This window comes from Epinephelus fuscoguttatus, linkage group LG15, assembly GCF_011397635.1.
Source record: "Epinephelus fuscoguttatus linkage group LG15, E.fuscoguttatus.final_Chr_v1".
NCBI lineage: Eukaryota > Metazoa > Chordata > Actinopteri > Perciformes > Serranidae > Epinephelus > Epinephelus fuscoguttatus.
Window position 1 is genome coordinate 18,806,552 of NC_064766.1, and position 22,592 is coordinate 18,829,143.

A 22,592-nucleotide genomic window follows, 5' to 3' on the forward strand; every position below is an offset into this window, starting at 1 on the left:
TAGTGGGTGGGGAGCAGGGTGCTATCTGTGGACATGTGAAGTGACAGGACCAGCTGGGGTATGAAACCCAGTAAGACAGGCAGTTGATCTGAGAGACACAAATCACGAGCCCCAATAGTGCTCAGTTACAGCAGCCTGCAACTCAACTCGGTGAGCAAAACTCAGCCAGGATTCAACTGCTGCCAAACATCAGGAGTTCTGCAATAACCTGTAGAAGTGATCATGTGGCTTGCTCAAGAACCCTTGAGATCAATCAGCAGCCATTATCCTCGTTCAGCTAATCGCATGCTGACATCTTATTAAAGGTGACAGAAACAACAGTACTGCGAGGACGATGGGTGGGAAACAATCTCGCAGTTTCTCCAACAAGGAGCTGAATGAGGTGAGAGTTAGCCAAAGGAGGACGAGTGCCGGGAGAGACGACCAGCCCAGCCGGTCCTCGGCTGCTGAGAGGATCCGCAGACACGCGACAGTGCACTTTGGCTACAGCACCCTCAGTCTGGCGCAGCGGGCGCTTGATGAGACCCCCACTGAGCTGTGGGAGCTCCGAGAACTGCAGAAGCTAAACTTGTCCATGAATTCCTTGTGCTCTTTGCCCCCTGCCCTGGGCGCTCTGGACAATCTGGTGATCCTCAATTTGTGGGGGAACAATCTATCCAGCCTGCCGCCTGAAATCAGCCTACTGAAGAAGCTGCGGGTGCTCTTCGCCTGTCGTAATCGCCTAAGAGAGGTCCCAGAGGAGCTGGGCTCCTGCACGTGCCTAGAGGTGCTCAGCCTGGCCAACAACCAGATCACAGGCCTCCCTGGCAGCTTGGCCACCATGCATAATCTAACCAAACTCAACCTTAGCCACAACCGCATTGTTCACATCCCCACCTGTGTCTACAGCATGAAGGGCCTGGTCTTCCTCCACCTGGCTTGCAACCGTCTGGAGACCATCGCGGACCAGATCCAGGACTTGGTTAACCTGAAGATCCTTATTGTGGAGGGAAACAGTATCCACACACTGCCTAAGACGCTGTGCTTCCTGGAGTCTTTAGAACTCCTCAATGTTGACTTCAATGACCTGCAAAGTGTGCCAATGGAAATGTACCTACTGAGCAAGCTTGGGAGGTTAGCCTGCCACCCACTGGATAAAGGACTTCATATTATCCACAACCCCCTCCTCAAGCCTATAAAAGAGGTGCTGCAAGGAGGACTCAGTGCCCTCTATAACTACCTCAAGCCCACGTGAAGGACTACCACTGTGTGTGTGTGTGTGTGTGTGTGTGTGTGTGTGTGTGTGTTTGTGTTTGTCTGAAGGAGTCATTATGGGATGGCACAAATCTGAACCCTGGCACATGATGGTCATGCTGTGAGCTGTAGCTGTTGCCACAGACAGCCTGATTGTATTGCAATACCACTCAAGACGTATTACATTTTTTATGTAATGTAAAAGATGGTTTAAAAATAAACTGCAAGTAAGTGCTGTGTCATGCCTAAACATTTGTTAATCCACAGCAAAGGGGTCAGGACGAGTCGCTCAGCTCACACAAAAATTCACAGGTCTACATTTGGGGGCTGATTAACTGGCCAGTTGATCTTGTTTGGCTTGTGGCGGTGAGAGGGGGCACTGAGGGTAAGTTCAGCTACATATCACCACCCTCTTTGTTGGATTCAGGTCATGGGGATCAGGTGTGTAAAGTCAGTGGAAAGAACAGTGGAGGGGGGCTTAAGATCTGCAAAATAATAAAACAAAAGCACAACAGGGACTTAAACTCTGATTAAATGTTGTTCCACTCCATCAGATCAGAGCAGTGCTGCTGGGTGGCAGCTCCACTGGGGTTGTTGCGTGTTGTCACACAAACTATTTGAAGCAATGGGGGAAAAAAGAAACTTACATTGCATTATACGATTGAAAACTGCTTCTCAATAGATATGGCAACTGTGGAACAAATTTTTCAATGTGAAACCTTAGCTGATGGAAATATGTCATATAGGGTTACAAAACATAAATCTTGGCTGAAAAAACACATGCCTGTCCAGTAAGGATGTCTGCATAAATAAAATTAAAGGTAATAAAAATGTAAAAAAGATTTTTCTACATGTCAAATACAGTATGTAAAGTGTATATATATATATATATATATATATATATATATATATATATATATATATATGCAGCTAAAAAGAGTCACTCTAATAGTCAAAGGTTTTTTTTTTAAATTTTGAAGTATATCTACTTTACTTGAGTATTTTTCATTTTATTTTACTTTATATTAAACTTCACTACAGTTCAGAGGCTTAAGTGACATTTTTGAATGCAGGATTTTGACTTGTAATGGAATTTTTTTTTATTGTTTTATTATTACTTTTACAAAAGTAATCTGAGGACTAGTGACTTGTAATTTTGGGCTATTTAAATAAAATGGATTTGATTTCTTCTATCACTGTCTCTGGCCCAAATTTTGTCTTGGGGTTTCTCATTGATTTACTTATAATAAACATTGTCTCTTTCTCTATGAAGTTGTGCTTGTCAGATATAAACTTGCAACTCCATAATGCACAGAATGAAAGCGCATGTGCAGTTAATAAAAAGCGTGTAGTCATGGAATAAAAGTTTAAAGGACTACTAAAGGACTAGTTACTCAACTACAGTACTTAATTACTCAATTTTGAGACACTTGTAATTTTCTTGAGTATTTCCATATTTTTGCTACTTTATATATCTACTCCCCTACACTTTGGAGGCAAATATATTACTTTTTACTCCACAGCATTTATTTGATAGTTTAAGTTACTAGTGGCTTTGCTATAAATCAACTATAATAAATGATTTGTTATTATAGGAGCCATACAGCAGGTATACCCAACTAGCTTTGAATGGAGGCCACCTTTGAAAAATGACAAGAGGCCAGAGGCCAATTAATGATCAAAGATTAATAGTATTTATCAGATAAAATGTATAAGTGAGTTGACTGAGTTATAGTTCATGCAGTTACATATAATTCTATGAGCCTAGGTTTTGGGCTCTATTGGTTTGATTTTGTGATCTACTGATGCAATGACATTGTAAATATGAGATGACTACTGCTGTCTCTTGTTTGGGTTTTTTCTTTATGTGATTGATACACCTTGGGTCACAGACCACCGTGTGATAAGATTTCACTTTAGGGACCTCCACCTGAAAATAATTTGGTCGTTTGATATGATTCAGACCAGAATTCTATTGTTCAACCACAGCTGAGGAGATAACCATAGAGAATGTGAAACCTCTGACCAGAATAGTCACTCTTATGACTCACATTGGTCTTACTTTCACAGTGAATTAGAAAAATAAACTGTTCCTCAATTTTCTGGGGAGTACCTGGAACTCCCACAAGGACCCCTGAGGGTCCCACACTGCTCTGGTGCATATTCTATCAGCCCAAGAACAAAAACATGGTAACTAAATGTTACATTATGCAACTGTAAGTGAAATCATACTGTAATAATACAACTGTACTTGTACTGTTTAATTTTGCAAAATCATGTTATCCAAAATTATATTTCAAACAGATTTTGTGTTTTATGATGGCACAACAGTAAAATAATGTCCACAGGACTGCACCTTAGTTTGATTAAATCTATTTTTTAATACACTTTCCATATTGTAATATATAGTATGTCAATACTTTAAATATCCAACTACTCCTTCAACTAACATTATGGTGCTTGTAGTGACTTTCTCTTGAGCGGCATCAGTAAAGCAGGTTTACAACGTGATGATGAGTCTGACTGGTCAAATGTATGTATACATTTAATTTCTGATAGTTTACCACCAGGTTGCTCCTGTGAGACCGAGTTTGTGTCAACTTGGTTGCTTATTAATGAGGTTTGACGTCATCATGTTTAAGAAGGGCATAAACATTTCTTAACCATTCACAGTCAAGACTGAAGGTGCTATGGAAAAGACAGAAAAGTGACCTCTGTTGGTATGTATCTGTTACTACTTTAAGTCAAAGTGAATGCTGGAATATCTACTTACCCTCTCTGACTCTCTCACAGCGCAGCACACACACACACACACACACACACACACACACACACACACACACACACACACACACACACACAACCCGTGCATTCATGATAGATGAACCCCTCCTGAATAAGTCTTTGTCCTAGATAGTGATCATGGGACATGTTGTCAAATAAAGCTCCTATAAAGATATTGCATCAATGTGAGTCAGATGACCTGAATTCAGGTATCAGTGCTTCGTGGTGATGTTACTATTTTAGTGATAATACAATATACAATGACTTTGTCTGCTTGTGTGTCTTGTTTAACATCAAGTGAACATTACATAAATATTCTCCATCAGTAACCAGCAGGCAGAAACTCCTAATCAATGTAATGTCTGGGATCAGCTTTTGAAATTCAAACACTGACCTGTATACAGTCAAGTAAAACGCACTTTAACCACTAAGACAATTAATTAAAATGAAATTTCGCAGTCTGGAAATCCACCTCATTCCACTGAACAGTACTCACTCTCTAGTGGTCAGCTGTACACCAGGGATTGACCGTGACTGCAGTTAGCAGGCTTTGTAGGATTTGCTGATCCTATTTAATTGCTGTGTGCTCCAATAACTTTGCTTTATAATGAGACACTGTGCAAGATATAACAACTGGGTGAGCACAGATTGGCACCCGTGTTCTCCATTCAAAAGGTATTTTGCATTCATAAGCCAAAGCTTAGAAAGCAGTTTAGCATCACCAGCAGCCAGTGACTTCCCATAATGAAGGACAGCTAATCAATCTCGTATTGAGCTTTTGACAATCAAGGCACGGGATAATCACAATGGAATTAAATGTTAAAATCGCTGTTGTTTGGCAGCCACATGAGGAGAGGCTTAATAAGACTTTCTTTGGAGTGCAGTGTAAGTTCTGTGATTTATTCAGTCACACTGAGACTCCTCACATAGGGTGAGGTGATTGGCATTTATTGACAAACAGCATTATACTGCCACTTATGTCAATTACTACAAAGTGTTATTTAGCTCATCGTTCTTATGTTTAACTGATTTAAAGTGTTCCTGCAGGGAGAAATATGAGTGAGAATAGATTTCCCGAAGGCCGACAGGTTCTGTCTTGGCTGGTGGCGGCTCTCCACAATGAAATGTCAATATCACCTATTCAGTAGCTCAGGGTGTTGTTCAGAAATCAGTAACAGCGAGTCACTGAGCCACTGTCATAACCTTTGAGGCACGAATATGGAATCTTTTGATCCTGGTCTGGTGTCAGTTTCGGAGCCACTGCCTCCAGTCCAATCAGTGTAATGTCATAGTTTTTCTGTGTTGCTTTGAGAGTGTGATGAAAGTAAGCTTGTGAAAGGTTACTGGGTAAAAAAAAAAGTGGCAGGTGGTACAGGGGCTTTTTTTAATTTTATTTTTACTATCACAACAGATGGGAGTCATACACTAATTTCCAAATGGGTAACATGGGAATAATGATTTGATTAAAAAATATATCCACATGAATTAGCTGTAACATCTAATTGATGAGTACTAGAAAAGTAGTTAGCAAGCACTGGTTAATTTGTTGAAATAGTGAGCTAAAAGTAATGGATAATTGGTTGAAGTAGTTAGCTAAAAGTGACTGATAAATAATTGAAATAGTTAGCTAAAAGTAATGGACAGTTGGTTGAGATAGTTAACTCAAAGTGATGGATACTTGGTTGAAGCCATTAGCTAAAAGTCATGGATACTTGGTTGAAATAGTAAACTAAAAGTAATGGATAAAAGGTTGAAATAGTTAGCTAAAAGTGACTGATAATTGATTAAAATAGTTAGCTAAAAGTAATGGATAAAAGGTTGAAATAGTAAGCTAAAAGTAATGTATAAAGGTTGAAGCCGTTAGCTAAAAGTAACAGATAATAGGTTGAAATAGTAAGCTAAAAGTAAAGGATAAAAGGTTGAAATAGTTAGCTAAAAGTGACTGATAATTGATTAAAATAGTTAGCTAAAAGTAATGGATAAAAGGTTGAGATAGTTAGCTAAATGTAATGGATAATTGGTTGAAGCGGTTAGCTAAAAGTAATGGATAAAAGGTTGAGATAGTTAGCTAAATGTAATGGATAATTGGTTGAAGCGGTTAGCTAAAAGTAATGGATAATAGAGTGTGCCAGGGCTGATGTCAAAACCCGGAAGTTGAGCATCGCGCTGGTTCCCGGAAGAGGAAGTGAATGTGATTTTTGCATTGCGTTTTGGATTATGTCAGAAAATAAGCTCTGTGGCTAACACAAGTTTATGATACTTACAGGTTTTGTTCAGCGAGATAATCTTCACATATGAACACCTTTCATACCGCATTTGAAGCTTAAATGTGATCGCCAGAAGTAAAAAGCTAACGTTAGGCTTTAACGGACTACATGACTACTCCACGTCGCATGACTCTTGACATCACCGCCACTAAGCTTTCAACTGATTTCGGCCGCTTTATTTTAAAAACATTGTATAATGGGGAAACCGGACTGTTTAAGCTAAAAAAGAAGCTGTGATGGTGGACTGCCAGCACTCTCACCTGTTCAGGGGTGATGACGTTTAATGTCCCCGACAGAGTTTGTAGTCGTATTGAGCAACTTGTTAGCAACCGCCTTTTTTACGACACGTAAAAGCTTCAGCATTCACAAGTAGGGTATTTACTGACGTGTTTTATGTCGTAGAACAAAACCTGAAACTCGCTTACGCTTTTGTTAACCACAGACCTTATTTGAGGCATTTTAGTAGTGGATAAATGTTTAAAATAGATAAAAGTTGTGGATAAAAGGCAATTTTGGTTAAATTATATGAAGAAATGTAAAATACAGTTTAGAGTCAATACAAATGAACACATTTTCAAGACGAGGGGTGGTGATGAAGGGGTCCTTCAGTTCATGTGATGGGGCCGTGGGAGTAGGTTGTGAAGCACTGCAGTAGGATATTATTATGATATCTTTGTTGAGCATGAGTTAGGACTGTGTTTATGAAGAACCGCTGAAACACAGCCCTCAATCACACACTCACAAACACACTCACTCTGCATTCGTGAGCGCAAACAATGATGCTATCTATTCATTCCTCCATCCAATCAGAGGAGTTTACATTCTCATCAACTCCCATGACAGCTCTGCTCAGACTGGTATTCATGCATTCCTGGCAGCATAACTGATGCAGCCGAGACAATACCTAAAGACCACAAAAAGACATGTGGCGCTTCTATGAAATGCTTCAGCCATTGTTTAGTGTACATAGGAAGAAAAACAACAACTGGAGCCATATATCCTTGACAACGCGAGGTCATTTTAAGACTAAATGCAGACCCATGTCAATCTGGCTGCATTTTAATTAGCCATGAAAACTGCTGGTACAAGTGAAATCACCATGTGTGTTTATGCATGCAAAAACAATAAAGGAATGACATTGGCTGACTTTGTCATTAGTTGCTTCTCCATTCCTTTGTTTGATATCACTGTGAGAATATCCTGGGGTTGTTTGCACTTGCTGTCTCAGATAAGACTACTTTTGAACAAATATTTGCATATATTAAAGTAAGGCATCATTATTGATTCATCTAGGCAGAAAAAATACAGTGTGTGATGATGCAGCCCTGTTTTGCCAGGTCAACTCATGAGGTCATCTTGAAGGTCCGCCTGGGTTTCACCTTCAGTAGGATCAATATGTGAATTTGATCAGAAAGGACACACAAGGTAAACAGTGGTTAAGAATCCAGCTGGCAGAGATTGTGACAAATTATTAAATCAATGAATTAAATAGTCATGTTGAGCATGATAAAGGCTTGTATAGTGTATTTAGTGCTGTAATAAATACAAAACACTTTCCAGCGGAGGACAGATTTGGCAACAGAAAATAAAACACATTAAGAATGGGGGTGATCAATGAGACATATTGCTTTAATACAGTCTTGTGGAAGTACACCAAGCTAAGTTCACTTAAGCCCTGTTCCCACTGCACAAAAAACCCACTAACATCTCTTAACATCTGGCTTTTGTATGTAATGGGAGAGGTTACAACTGGCCTTCATATCCGGGTCAAAAGACACTGCAGTAGACATGGGTATTTATCAGCCCCAGCTCCCCTCGGCATTGTTGGAAATACAAGATGGGGAATGAATGAATGAATGCACTAATTTTAGCCATTTACCAGCAAGATGCAATGACGCACCACCACAAAATTATGTCCGTCTCTAACCAAGCAGCGCTAAAACATCAAGAAAAAGAGACTGAATAAGCAAGAGATAGGCCTATATTTAAAAAGTAACCGCTGTCAGATATTCATATGCTTCCATGCTGCTTTCTACTGTTTACTAACCTGTTTTCCACTCTGCCAGTGACGTCAAACATGATGCACTAGTAAAAAAAACCCCAACAAAACAAAACAAAAAAAGCAAAAACAGAAAGGCATGCTCATCTGCAGCAAAGCAGTGTACATAGCTCACGTCTACTGGCAACAGGAAAGGAGTCTATAGCCTTTTTTTAGTGGATATTCCTAAAGTCCATGTAGTTGCTGTCTGCATTTTTCATCATATCATCATACCACATGGTATTCATCAGCAGGTGCAGTTTGCTCAGACTATGGAATTGTGGATAATAATTTATTTCTGAGTGCCCTAGTAACTTCTTGCCCACGTAAAATCTGGAGTTTATCGTCTCATCTTGGAAACAGCCACAAGGTCCATTAGCTACTGTGGAGCTTTCATATCACATGATCCTCATCAGTAGATTGAGATTCAATCATTCAGTCACTGACATTCATGTTATTGTCAAATGTATATCTTACTTACAATAATCCATTCATATTGGTACTTGAATAATAACCGGTAAGAAGTGACATTTTTTCAAAATCAATCTGTCATCATTATACCTGATAGATATATAAGGAAGCCCAGAGGTTTCTGTACAGTTCTGTATCTTGAATATGATCGCAGCCGAGTCTTTTGTTTGGGGTCCTGGAGAACCCTTTTTAATATCTCAGAAAACATACTTAACACTGTTTTATCCCCACAATACTTAATTACATTCCGTAATTTAACAAGAAACTTGATTTTGAACTGAAGATATGTTTAAGAAGTCTGTCAGAAAATGACACATTACTTTTGTTTGGGGGTGTCTGACATTGCAGCTGTAACACATGATTAAATTCAAAGAATATAAATATGATTTATATCTGTGATTAGTATTGAATACTTTTTTATAGAGTTCTGCTCCCAATATCCCAAATAAGTTTGTTTGATTTTCTGTTATTAGAGTCTAACATCTAACAGGAGTTCAGGCAATTTTGGTCTGGCTGATCACAAACATAAGGATGTGGGACAACATACTGTATTTTTAAATCACTTTATTGCAAACAAAAGATATGTGTATTTGCTAATGCATATTCCATATAGTGGATTTAACATGAAATATTTCCATATTTGGTGTAACATCAAGGCTTTAGGGTCATGTCAATATTTCACAAAGCTCACTTTGTGGCAAAGAGAAGGGCTTATCATGTATAGTCTTCTATATTGTGTGCTTTAATAACATCAGAAAAGAAAATATGTATTTAAGGTAATAATAATAATAATAATTTATTGATTTTGCAATTATTAGTAGTTTTACCCATGCAACAGTGGGGTATATGGGCCCCAAAACACCAAAGAGGCAAGGCCAGCATTGAAAACACAAGGTTAAAGATCAATATTTATTATAATGTTACTGATATTTTTTAATGTTAGATGTTACTTTAAGCTGTCATAACATCTATCATGCTACTTTAAATTACTATTGGCTGACTGTGGTAACAGCCCACAGGTTCCTACATGGCCCAGGTAAACTGTAACACTCACCTAAACCAACTCGAGTCTCCACAGCTGGTCCAAATAAACGCCATCAGAGTCAGAGGCAGGAGGAGGGGACACCTCCGCCTGTCCTCTCTGCTCACAGGCGGGGCTCAGACGCGCCCTCTACCGGCCAGAGAGCGCGCACACAGCCGCTGCTCTCCTGGAGCTGCCGGACCACTCAATCCACGCGTAATTCCGGAATCAGGACTCACTCACACATTCCTCCTCCAAGTGTGGAGCAAGCCGGCAAGGAGCAGCCGTGTCGGGCGACAGTGTCCTCTCACAGCCCGACAGCACGCCAAGGGAAGGAGGGCAGGGAGAAAACACTTCAGATTTAACACTCCTAAAAAGTATAGGTAGGATTCAAGTTGCACTAAAGACAGAAGAGTTGCCAGTTAACCCCGCGGCTCGGGGTTAACGCTACGACGGCGCTGTCGACATGGATAAAGTTATCAATTGCTTGTTTGCTGCAATAACCCTGCTGTTGTCCGCGCGAGGGGAAGTTTTTAAAGGTAAGGAGGATTACCTGAAAATGTTCGCACGTACTGAACATACGCGCAGCCCTGTTTGGTGCCACAGCCCGGGAGAGGAAAGGCGCTTAAACTCTGTTTGTGCACTATTTTGTTGCCTGATAGTTTCCTCGCAATTTTAACGCTTTAATAATGTTTGTGGTGTGAATTGGAGCATATGCAGCAGCGTGGAAGTGACTGAAGTTACACGAGGGTGGCATAAAATCAGCTTAAAACGCAAATTTCGCTCACATGTGTGACAGTTTGCCGCTACAAGCCTGGCATTCATCAGTAGTTTGTTGTCACCTCCTGCGCCGCCGTGCGCAATGAGCAGGTGCGCTACGGGCACCGGGGCGACTTCGCTGCTTTCCAGCGCTACCGTTCACACGAGCGCAAGTTTAAGGAGTCAACTGTTTGTGTCTAACTTTATCTTGATAAGTTGCTGTCTAATGTGATTAACCTCAAGGGATTCACTCGCTGGAGTGTCGCTGCGTGCGCGCCGCTGGTCGTATACGGCGAGGCGATAAGCCAAACGAGACCTACTGTCACTGTATTGTTTTCACCGTGAACTCCGAGTGAACTTCATTTATAATGTCCCAGTGACCATGAGGACACAGGTTACAGTCACTTAAATGTCAAGTTATCTGCCTAAAATGGCCAGTGTGGATTATACTTGGTGTGCAAAGTTGTTGGTGTTTTCATTTTAAGTGCAAAAGCAGTCCAACTTCTATGCGTAATATCAAATTCCATATGCTCTTATTTTAAAATGTTGTTTTCCTTTTGTTCACCACAAGTGCCAAATAATGGATGGCTCATATACTGCACTTTGTGAAAGCTTTTTAGTTAAAATTAACTGCTAAAAAGTGATTTATATTCCCCTTCTACACATTCTGTTTTCACATGAGAGCACATGCTTTTGAATGTCTCTGCAGAGTGTTTGCTTTGTCACTTTTTCTTGAGAGTTTCACATCAGATTTGATGGATTTGTTGTTTCCCTGCTTGACTGATAGCTGATGCAGACTTCGCCCATTTCGATACACAGAACACTGCACTCCTACACAAATTAATGATATTCATACAAGGGCAACTTCATTTGCAGTGAGTCTATTCACAGCATTGTGAAGAAAGGAAAAAGTTCAGGGATTAGTAGCAGATAGTGATTTGACTTATTAGAATTACTGCAATAATAGAGCAGACTTTCACAGTCAGTGTAATGACTGCAGATTGCCCAGGGGGGGCTTAACATTCAGAGTCTAATTTAGCCCCTAAAGGGGTCATTTCTGTTGTCTCCACAGTGGTAAAAAGGCACATTAGCCTATATTCATGCAAATCAATATATAGACAGTGAGTGTCCAGTGTCATGCTGCCAATACAATTAGAGTTGCATTAAAAAAACTTGGTAAAATATTCCCCCATATCTTAATGTGTTTGATTTGACGCCCTGCTCAGACTCTGAGGGAAGCTGTGTGTGAGGTGAAGTTGGTGTGTGATGTCTGTGTGGCTTCAGTTCTAGCCGGATGGGATTCAACAGACAGCTGATGCATTTTTCACAGAGCCTGTTGGGGGCAGCATGGCACACATATAATATGATACCCAGATGATGAAGTCAAGCTGCTCCTGAGTAGAGGACCACGAGTCAGACACATCGATCAGAATTTTGATGCACTTTGGAAGCCGTCAGTGCCAAAATTTCAGTTTGATCACAACTCTGATTTAACAAAACAACTTAGCTGCTAAATAAATTACATTTTGGGTTTTATTCATGAGTCCCCACTTTCTTCAAACTGCTCCTCTTCATGTAAGGGATCGTTTTTACTGGCATATTTAGAGGCCTGCTATTAAAAAGGGTTTTATGATAAATAAAGAGTGATGAACACCAAGGGTCAGTTTTAGTGACTGAGAACTCTGTTACCCCGCAGCTCAAAGTATTCCCAGTCCATTTTTTGTGTGAGGTTCATCAGTCTTGGCCGCTGGCAGCTTCAGGACTGGGGGATTTATTGGAGCGGGCTGCACTGTAGGGCTCCCAGTGGTGCCGAAACCATCGATAAATGTGCTCCTAATTGCATGAGTGTGTGTGTAAATATGTAAACCAGGAAGGAAATCAATTGGATGTGTGTTGCTCTCTCTGGCTAGGTGACGGATTAACCACACACGGATGGAGAGGTAGAGGCTAAATGTGAAGCCCGTGCATGCAGCTCGAGACATTTGTTACGGGGGGTATGTGATAACAGCCTCATGTGATAATTAGATCACTGAGGTAACCAGAGCGCCGGTCTACTTCAGTGCACAGTATCAGCGCCTTGTGGCTGTGCAGCCTCAATTCGATCACACAGAAACAGTCCTTTGGAGGTCTTTTAATTTATAAAAAACCAACTCCATAATCAGGATCACACTGTATCAGTTTCATCTCCCTTCCTTTGTGGACTTGTTTATGCACCTGCAGATCTGCTCTCAGTGGCGTGGTAGACATGAACTGCTGTTTTTTATCCTCTCCCCTCCCTGTTGCATTCACAATGCCCACTGGATGCTCTAGGTTCAGAGAGAAACCAGAAAAAAAAAAAATCAACAACAACACTATAAATCACTTGTTGTGTATGGCTAGTGCTTCTTTTTTCCACATTATGAGGACAGCTTTTTTCTAGAAGCTCTGGCCTTTGATATCTATACTCTGTCTTTTGACCGAGCACATTAAATTCCAGGGAGCTGTGCGCTTTGTTATGTTTACCACCTTTTCCAGCAGCCATAAAACCTGCCTTGTTTTCTGATAGGGGTGAGCCATGTGTTGAGAATAATGCCCGTGCTTGTGAGTGAGGAGAGCTGTAGTTTGTCATTGCGGAGTGACTGCTGCTGATAGCGTCCTGGTTGACCGATCCTGATTGCCATCCAAGCTGTGACTAAGGAGTAAAACAACACATTGGCTGCTTGGATAGATAAACAGCACTTCGTTTGAAGTCTGGCAATAATTTAGATAGTTTTTCAGTCATGAAATGTTTCTTTTTTTTTCCCCCTCCTCTCCCAGCTGACTCAGATTTAATAGAGACTTTTCCGAAAGGTGTCCTGAAGGGTGGCAGTTTCCTTTGTGTGAGCCAGTGGAGAATGAAATTAAATATGCATGTGATTTTTTTTTTTTTTTTTTTCTCGATGGCTTTAACCAGTGTTGGAGGAGAGGAAAAAAAAAAAAAAACTCCATGGTGATTGATGATAGTACAAAGCAGAAAGTGAGGTGTCTACATTCTTCTGTAACTTTGCTTTTCAGACACTTTTATTATGATGATAATGAAGGCAGTGGAAACACATGGATTTACTGAAGCTGTTCAAACACTGCGGCTACATGTGTGAGTTCCTAGAAAAAGGTCCGCTGAGTTTGTCAGCAGGGCTGTCTTAAGACTGATCATAGCTGGTAGACGAGGTGGGGGGAGGGTGTCACTTTAAAAAACTAAACTTTAAGAACTTGCAAATATTAAGTGCGGCTGTATAGACTCAGACCATTCGTTTGAAGTGACGAGACTGACGGGAGTATTATCCATTTTTCACAAGTCGAGATGTCTAACATTCTTTCGTGTGTGGAAAATGAAATCACTGCCGTCTGATTTCTAATGTCTTTGTGCAGGACTTCAGTAGCATATTTTATATAGTGTGTGGCCTGTCTGTATCTGTGCATCTTAGTTTTGCACCTAATAATAACCAGGGGCGTAGGTCTCGTCATTGTGCAGGACACAACAGGAGGTTTGGAGGTCCTGCGCCAGAGAATTCTGAGCATCAGACACTTAATTTCCCGCATTCAGTGTATTTCTATGCACCAATTTGTGCTTTTTCTGCACTTATTTATAGTGTGAAGGTCCTCTGCTACTTTCATGGTTTAAAAGGGGGAGGGGTAATACACTCAGTGAAATGAATGCTAATTTTAATGTTAACGAAATGAGTTTTCGGCAATATTTACAGTTGAAATCCATATTGTAGACACTCATGTCTCAAGGTTCCAAACTGGCCTCAGATATAGATAATAAATTATGAGAGGCTGTAACAAATAGAGGCACCTTGTCCAAACTTTACATACTTGTTTTACTGTCCTGTAGTGATGCGATCTGGGTAAACACTTGCCACTGGAACAATGGGACAGTATAATACGACATACAAACTACTTGTCATTACCAGAACCCCCTCCATAGATCGGCAGTTTCAGTGTCTTCCTGTTAAATGTCGCATCAATTTCAAGATTCTGCTTCTCACCTTTAAGACCCTTCACAATCAAGCCCCTTCCTACCTGTCTGAACTCCTTCATATCTACACACTCTGCCGTATCCTCTTCGGCAATCCAACTTACATCACCATCCGCCCCCTTGACTACCATGGGTTCTAGAGCCTTCAGCCGTTCTGCCCCCCCGCCTGTGGAACTCTCTCCCTCAATACATTTGCAATATTGACTCCCTTTCCACTTTCAAATTCCATCTGAAAACACACCTTTTCAAGCTGGCATACTCAGTCTGATTTCATGGTGACACACATATTGAGACTTGCACTTGATTTTATACCTAATATTTATAATTACAATTTTTGTCTAATCATTTTTATTAACTTTTGTATCTTTTATGATCTATGGATACACTGCTGCGCGTTTGTTTTTAACTGCCTTGTAAGGTGTCCTTGAGTGCTTTGAAAGGTGCCTATAAATGGAATATAATGTTATTATTATCATTATCAAAACCTGTTAGATATAAACTTGTGAACCAAATGTATGTGTGTGTATATATATATATATATATATATATAACTCCACACAAGCGGGATAAAATGAATCATAATACATCAGACCTATGCTGCCATGGCTGTGGAAAGAGAGGATCCTTAATACATACGCTATGGCACTGCCCAGAAATAACGACATTTTGGGAAGGAGTCCAAAATATGTTATATTCGATGCTAAATGTGGCTCTACCACTATTAGTCCAGCCAATCTATATGCAATAGTAATCATTCAAGGTTTTTTGTGATCTCTTGGGACATCATAATAACATACTGAATGTATACCATGATATATGTAGTGGATCAAGGTCAATTCGGGGTTCGAAATTTGGGGCCATTATGTCACAGCATCACACAAAGAAGTGCATATGTCTGCTTCTGAACATGATATTTTCATATAATGTATGTCTAAACATTAGTTTTTTCTGTCATGTTCTTTGACATATAACCACATCAGCACTCAGGCTGAGACCTTAAATGAGACCAAACCTGAAATGAGCCTTAGCTTTTTCATACTTTGGTTTAACTGTGGCGCCATTTAAGGTTGATATCTGTGACCAAGCTGCCACTTGGGAAGGGTTATTATGTTGATATATCATCTAGAGATAAAGAGTTTGTTATGATACCAAACTAGAATTTGGCCCAAACATAATCACCACCAATTTCCCACAGCGTTTTTGGCCATAACAAATAGAAGTTTCCACTGTTGCACTGTATGTGTGTCCTGTCCCATCTAAGACATACAGGATGTCTTTTTCTAAGACATCATCATGAAGTACAGCTTTCCATATTACTTTTGCAATTTATTTACATTTAAATAAATTATTGAAGTGAATGAAAAAAATAAGTTCTTGACAATAAGAGTGAAGATGCTGATAGAATAGTTGAATAGAATAAAATAGAGTGGGATAGTTGCTAAAGGAACCACTCAGCTCACACACACTCTGTATCTCCACGTCAACCCCACTCTTCACCTCCCCTGCACTACAATCCCCTACATAACTCTCAAACTTACAACGAATGATGACGTTATGTAGATACTAAATATATACAGAATAATTTTAGATGCAGATACACCCATAGAAAAAGTGTGGCACAAGCTGTAAGTGGAAAATTTGGCAAAAACAAAAATGGTTGTTGGGTAGATGTACTTCAAATACCAACACAATACATCAAAATATCTTCTTAAAAATGCTTTATTGTAAAGACTGACCCCAAACACCTCAGAAAAGACCCGGAATATGTTAAATAGGTGTGCATAGACCCTCAAATGTTAACAACATGTACCCAGACCATGTAACTGTAAATGCAGAAACTTTGCTTTTTACCTTGAAAAAAAGGATGTTCCACTAAATCCATGAAGGTATACCATGAATATATGATACAGGAGAGTATTAGGATTAATATAAACTATGACGGTTGGACCAATTTTTGAGTTAGATTGACTGGACTGTATGCCCAGAAGTGTGGTTGTTGGGACTTAAAGTGGATGGTGTAACATCTGGACTAATACAACATCTGTTAACACTTGCATTCCTTTCTGTAATCATTCTTATGAATTGCAAAGTACAGAAACGAAATAGTTTTTGTGTAAATAACTGGCTGAAGGATTTCATAGAACTAATAACGATGGAGCGCGCAGGTATAGAGATATTTTAGATGGACGATGGACACCCATCGAAGAATACATGAACAAGAGGCATATAAATTTAGTTTGAGAACTGTTATGAATGTTAAGGAGAAGCCAGTACTAGGAAAAGGATTCTGAACTCTTTAAGTAGAAGGCAGAAACTCTTTTAAATCTTTGGCGAACTGTCTGTATGTTGTATTTTTGTACAGTATTGTGTTGCGTTTGTGTGATGTTTGTACTTGGACTTCATAGTGTCATTAAAATGTTAACCAAAAAATAATGAAATTAAATAAAACTCTATCTATTTCCCCCAAAATCTACACCTATGGCATTAACAAACAACATTGCAACACATAAAGGAAAATTACACCTTTTAACACTACAGCAAAACAGCGATCAGTGATGTACAGTATGTTGTACTGGTCCATTTCTGATGTTAAATATTTCTTTTATGCAACATGATATCACATCAAGATACTTCCAGACCAAAATAACACATAAAGAAATCTATCTGACACATCAGCAGCAAATGTCAGAAACTTGGTGTCCTTCAAAATCAACGATCAAGGATTTTTTTTTTTTCTGGAGAAATCCATCATGTAAGAGGAAGATATCTAAAATGTTCCTGCCCTCATTACACTCTTTTAAATATCAGAATAACAAAACATGTTGCCTTCTGAGCGAAGGGCACACAGCTTGACGCATTATTCAGCTTTGTTTCAATGGGGAAAGTCAACATCTGTTCTCTGGAAGTTGCCATGAGGCATTCTTGGAAATGTAGGGAATCAGAAACTGAAGTCGCAGATAAGGGAGGTTGAGGAAAAGTCGACACACCTAAAAAGAAAAAAAAAAAAGTAAACAACGCTTCATCACAAAATAACTCCCGAGACACCTTTAACATCGCAGATTGATGATGCGTAGCAGCGTGAGAGTAACCAAGGGTGGACTTTTCCATTAATTTAGGCAGCAGCAGGTAACATAAGCAGTGCGGAGATTGAAACAGGAAAGAAACGGTCTGCTTCTGACTTTTATTATTGACAGTTTGTGACACTGTAGATGGGACATTAGCCAGTTTGTTAGGTGTGTGGGTCACACCGCTCTAAAACAGGGGACACATTAATGACATGTATTTCATCATTATCAGATTTCCTGAGAAACAGGTAATGTCCTGTTCTCATTTTCCTTACATTGTGACTGTTTGTCACTTCGTAAAGAACATTTAACTTCTGAAAAACAAACTTAAACTTGATAAAAGTGGTTTTATTAGTTGGCTTTTGTTGTCTCTGTACTCAAGCACATGGGATTTAAAACTGCTAAGAGGTCAGCGTTAATTTGGAGTTTAAATCTTGATCAGATGAGCAGTGCACAAAGTGTGACTCTTAATATGTAGGCCTCAATTTCAGGGCATGGAAAACAATTGGCGAGACAGTTAATTAGCTGCTTAGCTGCAGCACATTAAAAAGCATGTTAGTTTACCTGCAAGTATCGCTTTGATCCGGTTAGACGCCGGTGTGGTCCTTTACTCTTTCAAAACCACTAACAACACACTGTGTGCCCATTACAGCGCAGGTTTGTTTACTTTGCTGTCAGTGACACAGACACCACAAAGTCCTCCAGCAGCTGACACAAAAAGAGTGACATACCAGTGGTATTTAAAAATGAAATATTGATATCATGTCAATCATACACACGTGATAATATTGTGTAAATAATCCAGTACCTCTTAAATCTTTTCTCTGTCTTTCTGTTTTCATTTTGTCTCCCCTCCCCCATTGCTATCAGGTTGCCTTTTCACTGTCCATTATGTGTGCTTTTTTTGTATTCTCTTGCACAGTTGTGGTTACAGACTCTCCCTCCACCTCTCTGAGTGTAATTCATTTGACAAAAAGAGACAAAACACACAAACAGTAGCATTTGTTTTTCAGCTTTTCCTGTAGATATTGCAACAATATCATTATAGTGAAACTCTGATATCATGCCAGCCCTATTTCTAATGACACAGAACTAATAATAATACATTTAAAAAACATATTTACATTATTTAAGACAGCAGAAAGAGATGACTGGAGGTGGTTTCAGTAGGACTTTAACATAACTCATGTCTCATGTCGTCATATTTAATATTTTGGTGTCGAATTCTCTATAAGCAGTGACCCCCAGGCAGCAGCTGACACTCCGCTCTTTAGCGAGTGAAACACATGATAATTTGGAGTCAGATGACTGACCTGGCCGGTCAAGAGCATTCCACTGCTGACCATAAAAAGCTCTCTGGGAGCTTTCACTGTGTGTTTAAGATCACTGTCCTGCTGCACTGTGCTGAGATTGGGGTACTTTGTCTAAAATCGCTGTGATTCCAGAAATGAATGTGAAATTAGAGCTCAATTTTAGTTTTAAAGCTTAAATTAAAGCTGAAAGCACTTTGAAATAAAACAATGACTCTGAGGTTAGAGTAGAGTCAACACATCAACAAACATGCGACTGTCCAAGTACTCGCAGGCTCCACTGTAAGTATGGAAATTGGTTAAGTGGCGGCCTGTCACCAGCACTTTTGAGCGAAAAAGAAAGTGAGTCAAATCTTCGAACGCAAAGCCCACCAATATGGTTCATCATCTTCATATCCCTGGAGTGCCACTCCACATTCAATCATTAGCTGTTGATTTGCAAGTGATTTTATTTACATTCTTGAGAGGCAGTAATAGTTTGAAGTCGGTTCTCGAGGCGGCTGATGGCAGCTATGTTATCAGGGAGCTCAGCAACGGAATGATAATTGGCCTTGAGATGTGACTGTGTGAAGGATGCTGGACAAACAGAGATGCTCTAATTATACACAGCTCCTTCTTCAAATGAAGAGGATAAAAGCTAATGAATCGCACACAGGCCAGCGCAGGGGCTGCCTAATGAAGAGAGAGTGAGAGACGGAGAGGGGAGCGTTTGTAAGGGAGAGGAAGTGTTTGTGTGTGTAAGGCATGCTCCAACAATTCTGTGATCTCATCACCATGTCTAAAAACAAAACAAAAAAAAAAAACCCTCGGCAAAAACAACAACTTACTATGCAGCGGATCATGTTTACCGAAGTCTGCATTCATTGTAGGTGGCTGGGAGAGTCCAGGCACGCTGCGAAATTTCACTAATTAATGCTCCAAGGGTCTCAATTGTTATTAATGGTGACGAGAAGGAGGAGGGGAACGAGGGAGGAGTAGGGGAAGCAGTTTAAATCAGGACATTACAGTGTGTCTGCTCAATTGATTGTTAGGTCTCATACCTGCGTACTGCGGTGGATGTCGGCTCACTTTATTCAAAATTTAAAAAAAAAGATCTTTTTTATGCGAAAAAAGTTCACTCCTGCTATCTTTAGAATTAAATCTGTATCAGTGACCAATGACTGGCAGTTGCACCGATGGTTTTACGCTCAGATTGAATTGACCTCGACCCTGGCACATTCCTCACTTATCTTCAAAACCTGCTGTTCAGTCAGCTGGTTTCTATGCAGCATTGTTGCCTATAACCCATGGGTTATTATGTGGACTGAAATTGATTCAGATAGAGCACCGTTTGATATTTGCTTCAGGTGAGCATATAGCCCTGACCCGAAGCTTTAATTTCAAGTCTGTCAAATAAAAACTCCCGCCGCAGCTGCTCTTGACGCCGGAGTCATGCGGCTGAGAAGGTGCAAACTTTCTTCTGTAATTTCATGAATAACTCAAGTTGCCTCCTTCACGGGACAAGTGCACTCGCTAACTTGGAGGAGACTCTGTTTCATGCCAAAAAGCTGTCCGCGTAGGCTGCTGCTGCTGCTCACACAACTGGTGGTAGTGTAGGTGGTTTCAGTGAGAGGAGGGAAGGGGGGGGGGGGATGTGTGTGGGGGGGCTGCTACTGCTGTTTCACCTTGTCTCCTGTTATTTATTAGGCTTCTGTCAAGGCTCAGGCAGTAGGCAGGTGTACATCCCCCCCCTTCCTCCCCCTCCTCCCCCTCCTCCTCCTCCTCCTCTCCCCATTCGGGCCTTATGAGTATAACCAGGGGCAAAATTCTCCATTACTGTCAGTCTGAATCTGTTGCCGTCACATTAGCGCACGTCATGCAGTCATTAATGCATTAGGCCTTGTTTGAGTGCCAGTTATTTGCATTGGCTTTTACACTGTCTGTTTGCCCTTGCGCTAAAAGCTGCCTTGGATGAACCTATTGACCATTTAACTGTTCAATAATGAAGCGATCCCCGAGGATGAATTAGGCCTCAGCGGTCCTGTTGAATAATGGTTATTAGGACGGGGGAAAAATACATTTTCATGGCCTTCTCAGAGGGACATGTTTTTCAAAGTTTTTATTTACCTACTGTATGTTTTCAACGCAGCGGTATCCCTCTAGCATATGATCTCCCCACTAACAGTCAAGTGTGCTATTATCCACCCTTGTCCTCCACTTCTTCCTCCCAAAGCAGAATGTACCTGATTATACTCCTATCGGTCACACTCTGGCGCCTATTTGGAGGCTGTTATCTGTTTGCGGTGGAGACTCCTCGGGGAAGCATGCAGCCGATAAGAGACTGTTGTTCTGTAAACAGGCCTCTGACCTCCTCAGGCTGGGCTTGGCTCCTTTTCAAACGGTCCGCTTTTGTATTGGCCCTAAGCTCAAACTCCCGCGTGACTGATTCCCCAGGGGGAGGTTTAATGGCATTACTGTACGCTCCGCACCGCGCAGGGTGGTCACTCCAGAGTTGTCACAGCTAGAGGGGGGTTTCCGTGCCTCCAGAAGTTGTGGGAGAGAATAAGACGGTGGGGACAGCGTTGCAGAAGAGATGTACTGTTGTCTCTTGCTAAACGTTTGGAAAATGAGGGTGATAATGACCCCTTAATGCTCCGAAACGGAAGTAACTTGAGGGAGTCGAATTATCTGATGATACAGTGGTGTTTTCCTTTCAGTTTTTAACCACGTTGCAGACCTCTCATCACAACTTCAGCAGATTCTCACTTGTGCTTTTCCCTCTGACAGTGTGTTAACTCGCTGAAATCTGTCATGAGACAAGTGCATTAAATCTTCTGGGGACAACTTGGCTTCCTGCTGGACCGTCCACTATCAAAGACGATCCGTCAGCTCCACCAACACCGACTGAGTTTTTACCACGCTCCTTGTTCAATTTGCCAGCATGCCTGAGCAAACAATGCATTGAAAATCAGTAGCCATGGGCTGTACTGCAGCGATCTGTTGTGCTAAATCACTTTGGTGTTAAACACTGCTTAATCGAAACAACTATTGCGACGCACAGCTGCAGGCCCCATGTTAAAGACAGAGCAAACACAAAACAATAACTGGAAAAGATGATGCTTGGCTTGAAGCTTGACTCCCACCCTGTAATCAGAGTTTGTCACGCTAAAGAAATTACAGGGCACAGGAGTCATTAGAAGTGTGGGTGCAGCTCGGCATTGCGAACGGAAACAAAGTTGAAAACACATGTTTTTAGAATAATGCACATCCGAATAAACAAACGGGTGAAAATCTGACAAGTTGATTGTAATGATAGTATGCTGCCCGGCTGGGAGGATGAATTCAGTTGGATGTGATGTCTTAGAGACTTATTGGTATCAGGGCAGAAGGAGTAATTAATGTGGAAAGCCTCTAGCATCAGTTGGTTTTTCAGCAACGTTATCATCAGTCTGACTGCCTCAGTGTCGCATACTGTATCAAATTGCACTCTACTTAAATGAGTTACAACAGAATTAACTTGTTTTTTAAATATTTCTCAGAATAAAATCTTACTTTGTTCGATTTCTTTTCTTTTAAAGCAGTTTGTCCATTTATCTTTTTGCACACTATTGCCTCAAGAACTACAACGAAAATGCTCTGAACACAATGTGAATATTTTTTCTGCACTG

At 40.5% G+C, this 22,592-nt stretch overlaps 2 protein-coding genes across 8 annotated transcripts in view; both read left to right on the top strand.

The window, feature by feature from the left end:
* On the top strand, window positions 1-2,389 carry LOC125902501 (leucine-rich repeat-containing protein 30-like). The gene has a single exon (XM_049598894.1). It carries the CDS (start codon window positions 335-337, stop codon window positions 1,232-1,234), a length of 900 nt encoding a protein of 299 aa, XP_049454851.1. The 5' UTR covers window positions 1-334; the 3' UTR covers window positions 1,235-2,389.
* A 7,584-nt stretch (window positions 2,390-9,973) lies between these two features.
* Window positions 9,974-22,592, top strand: part of LOC125902498 (receptor-type tyrosine-protein phosphatase mu-like) — a 225,238-nt gene continuing 212,619 nt past the window's right edge. For all 7 annotated transcript variants that reach the window (XM_049598881.1, XM_049598884.1, XM_049598883.1 and 4 more), the window contains exon 1: window positions 9,974-10,353. In XM_049598881.1, the coding sequence (XP_049454838.1) occupies window positions 10,281-10,353 (73 nt within the window). In that variant the 5' untranslated portion in view covers window positions 9,974-10,280. The remainder of the gene's footprint in view (window positions 10,354-22,592) is intronic.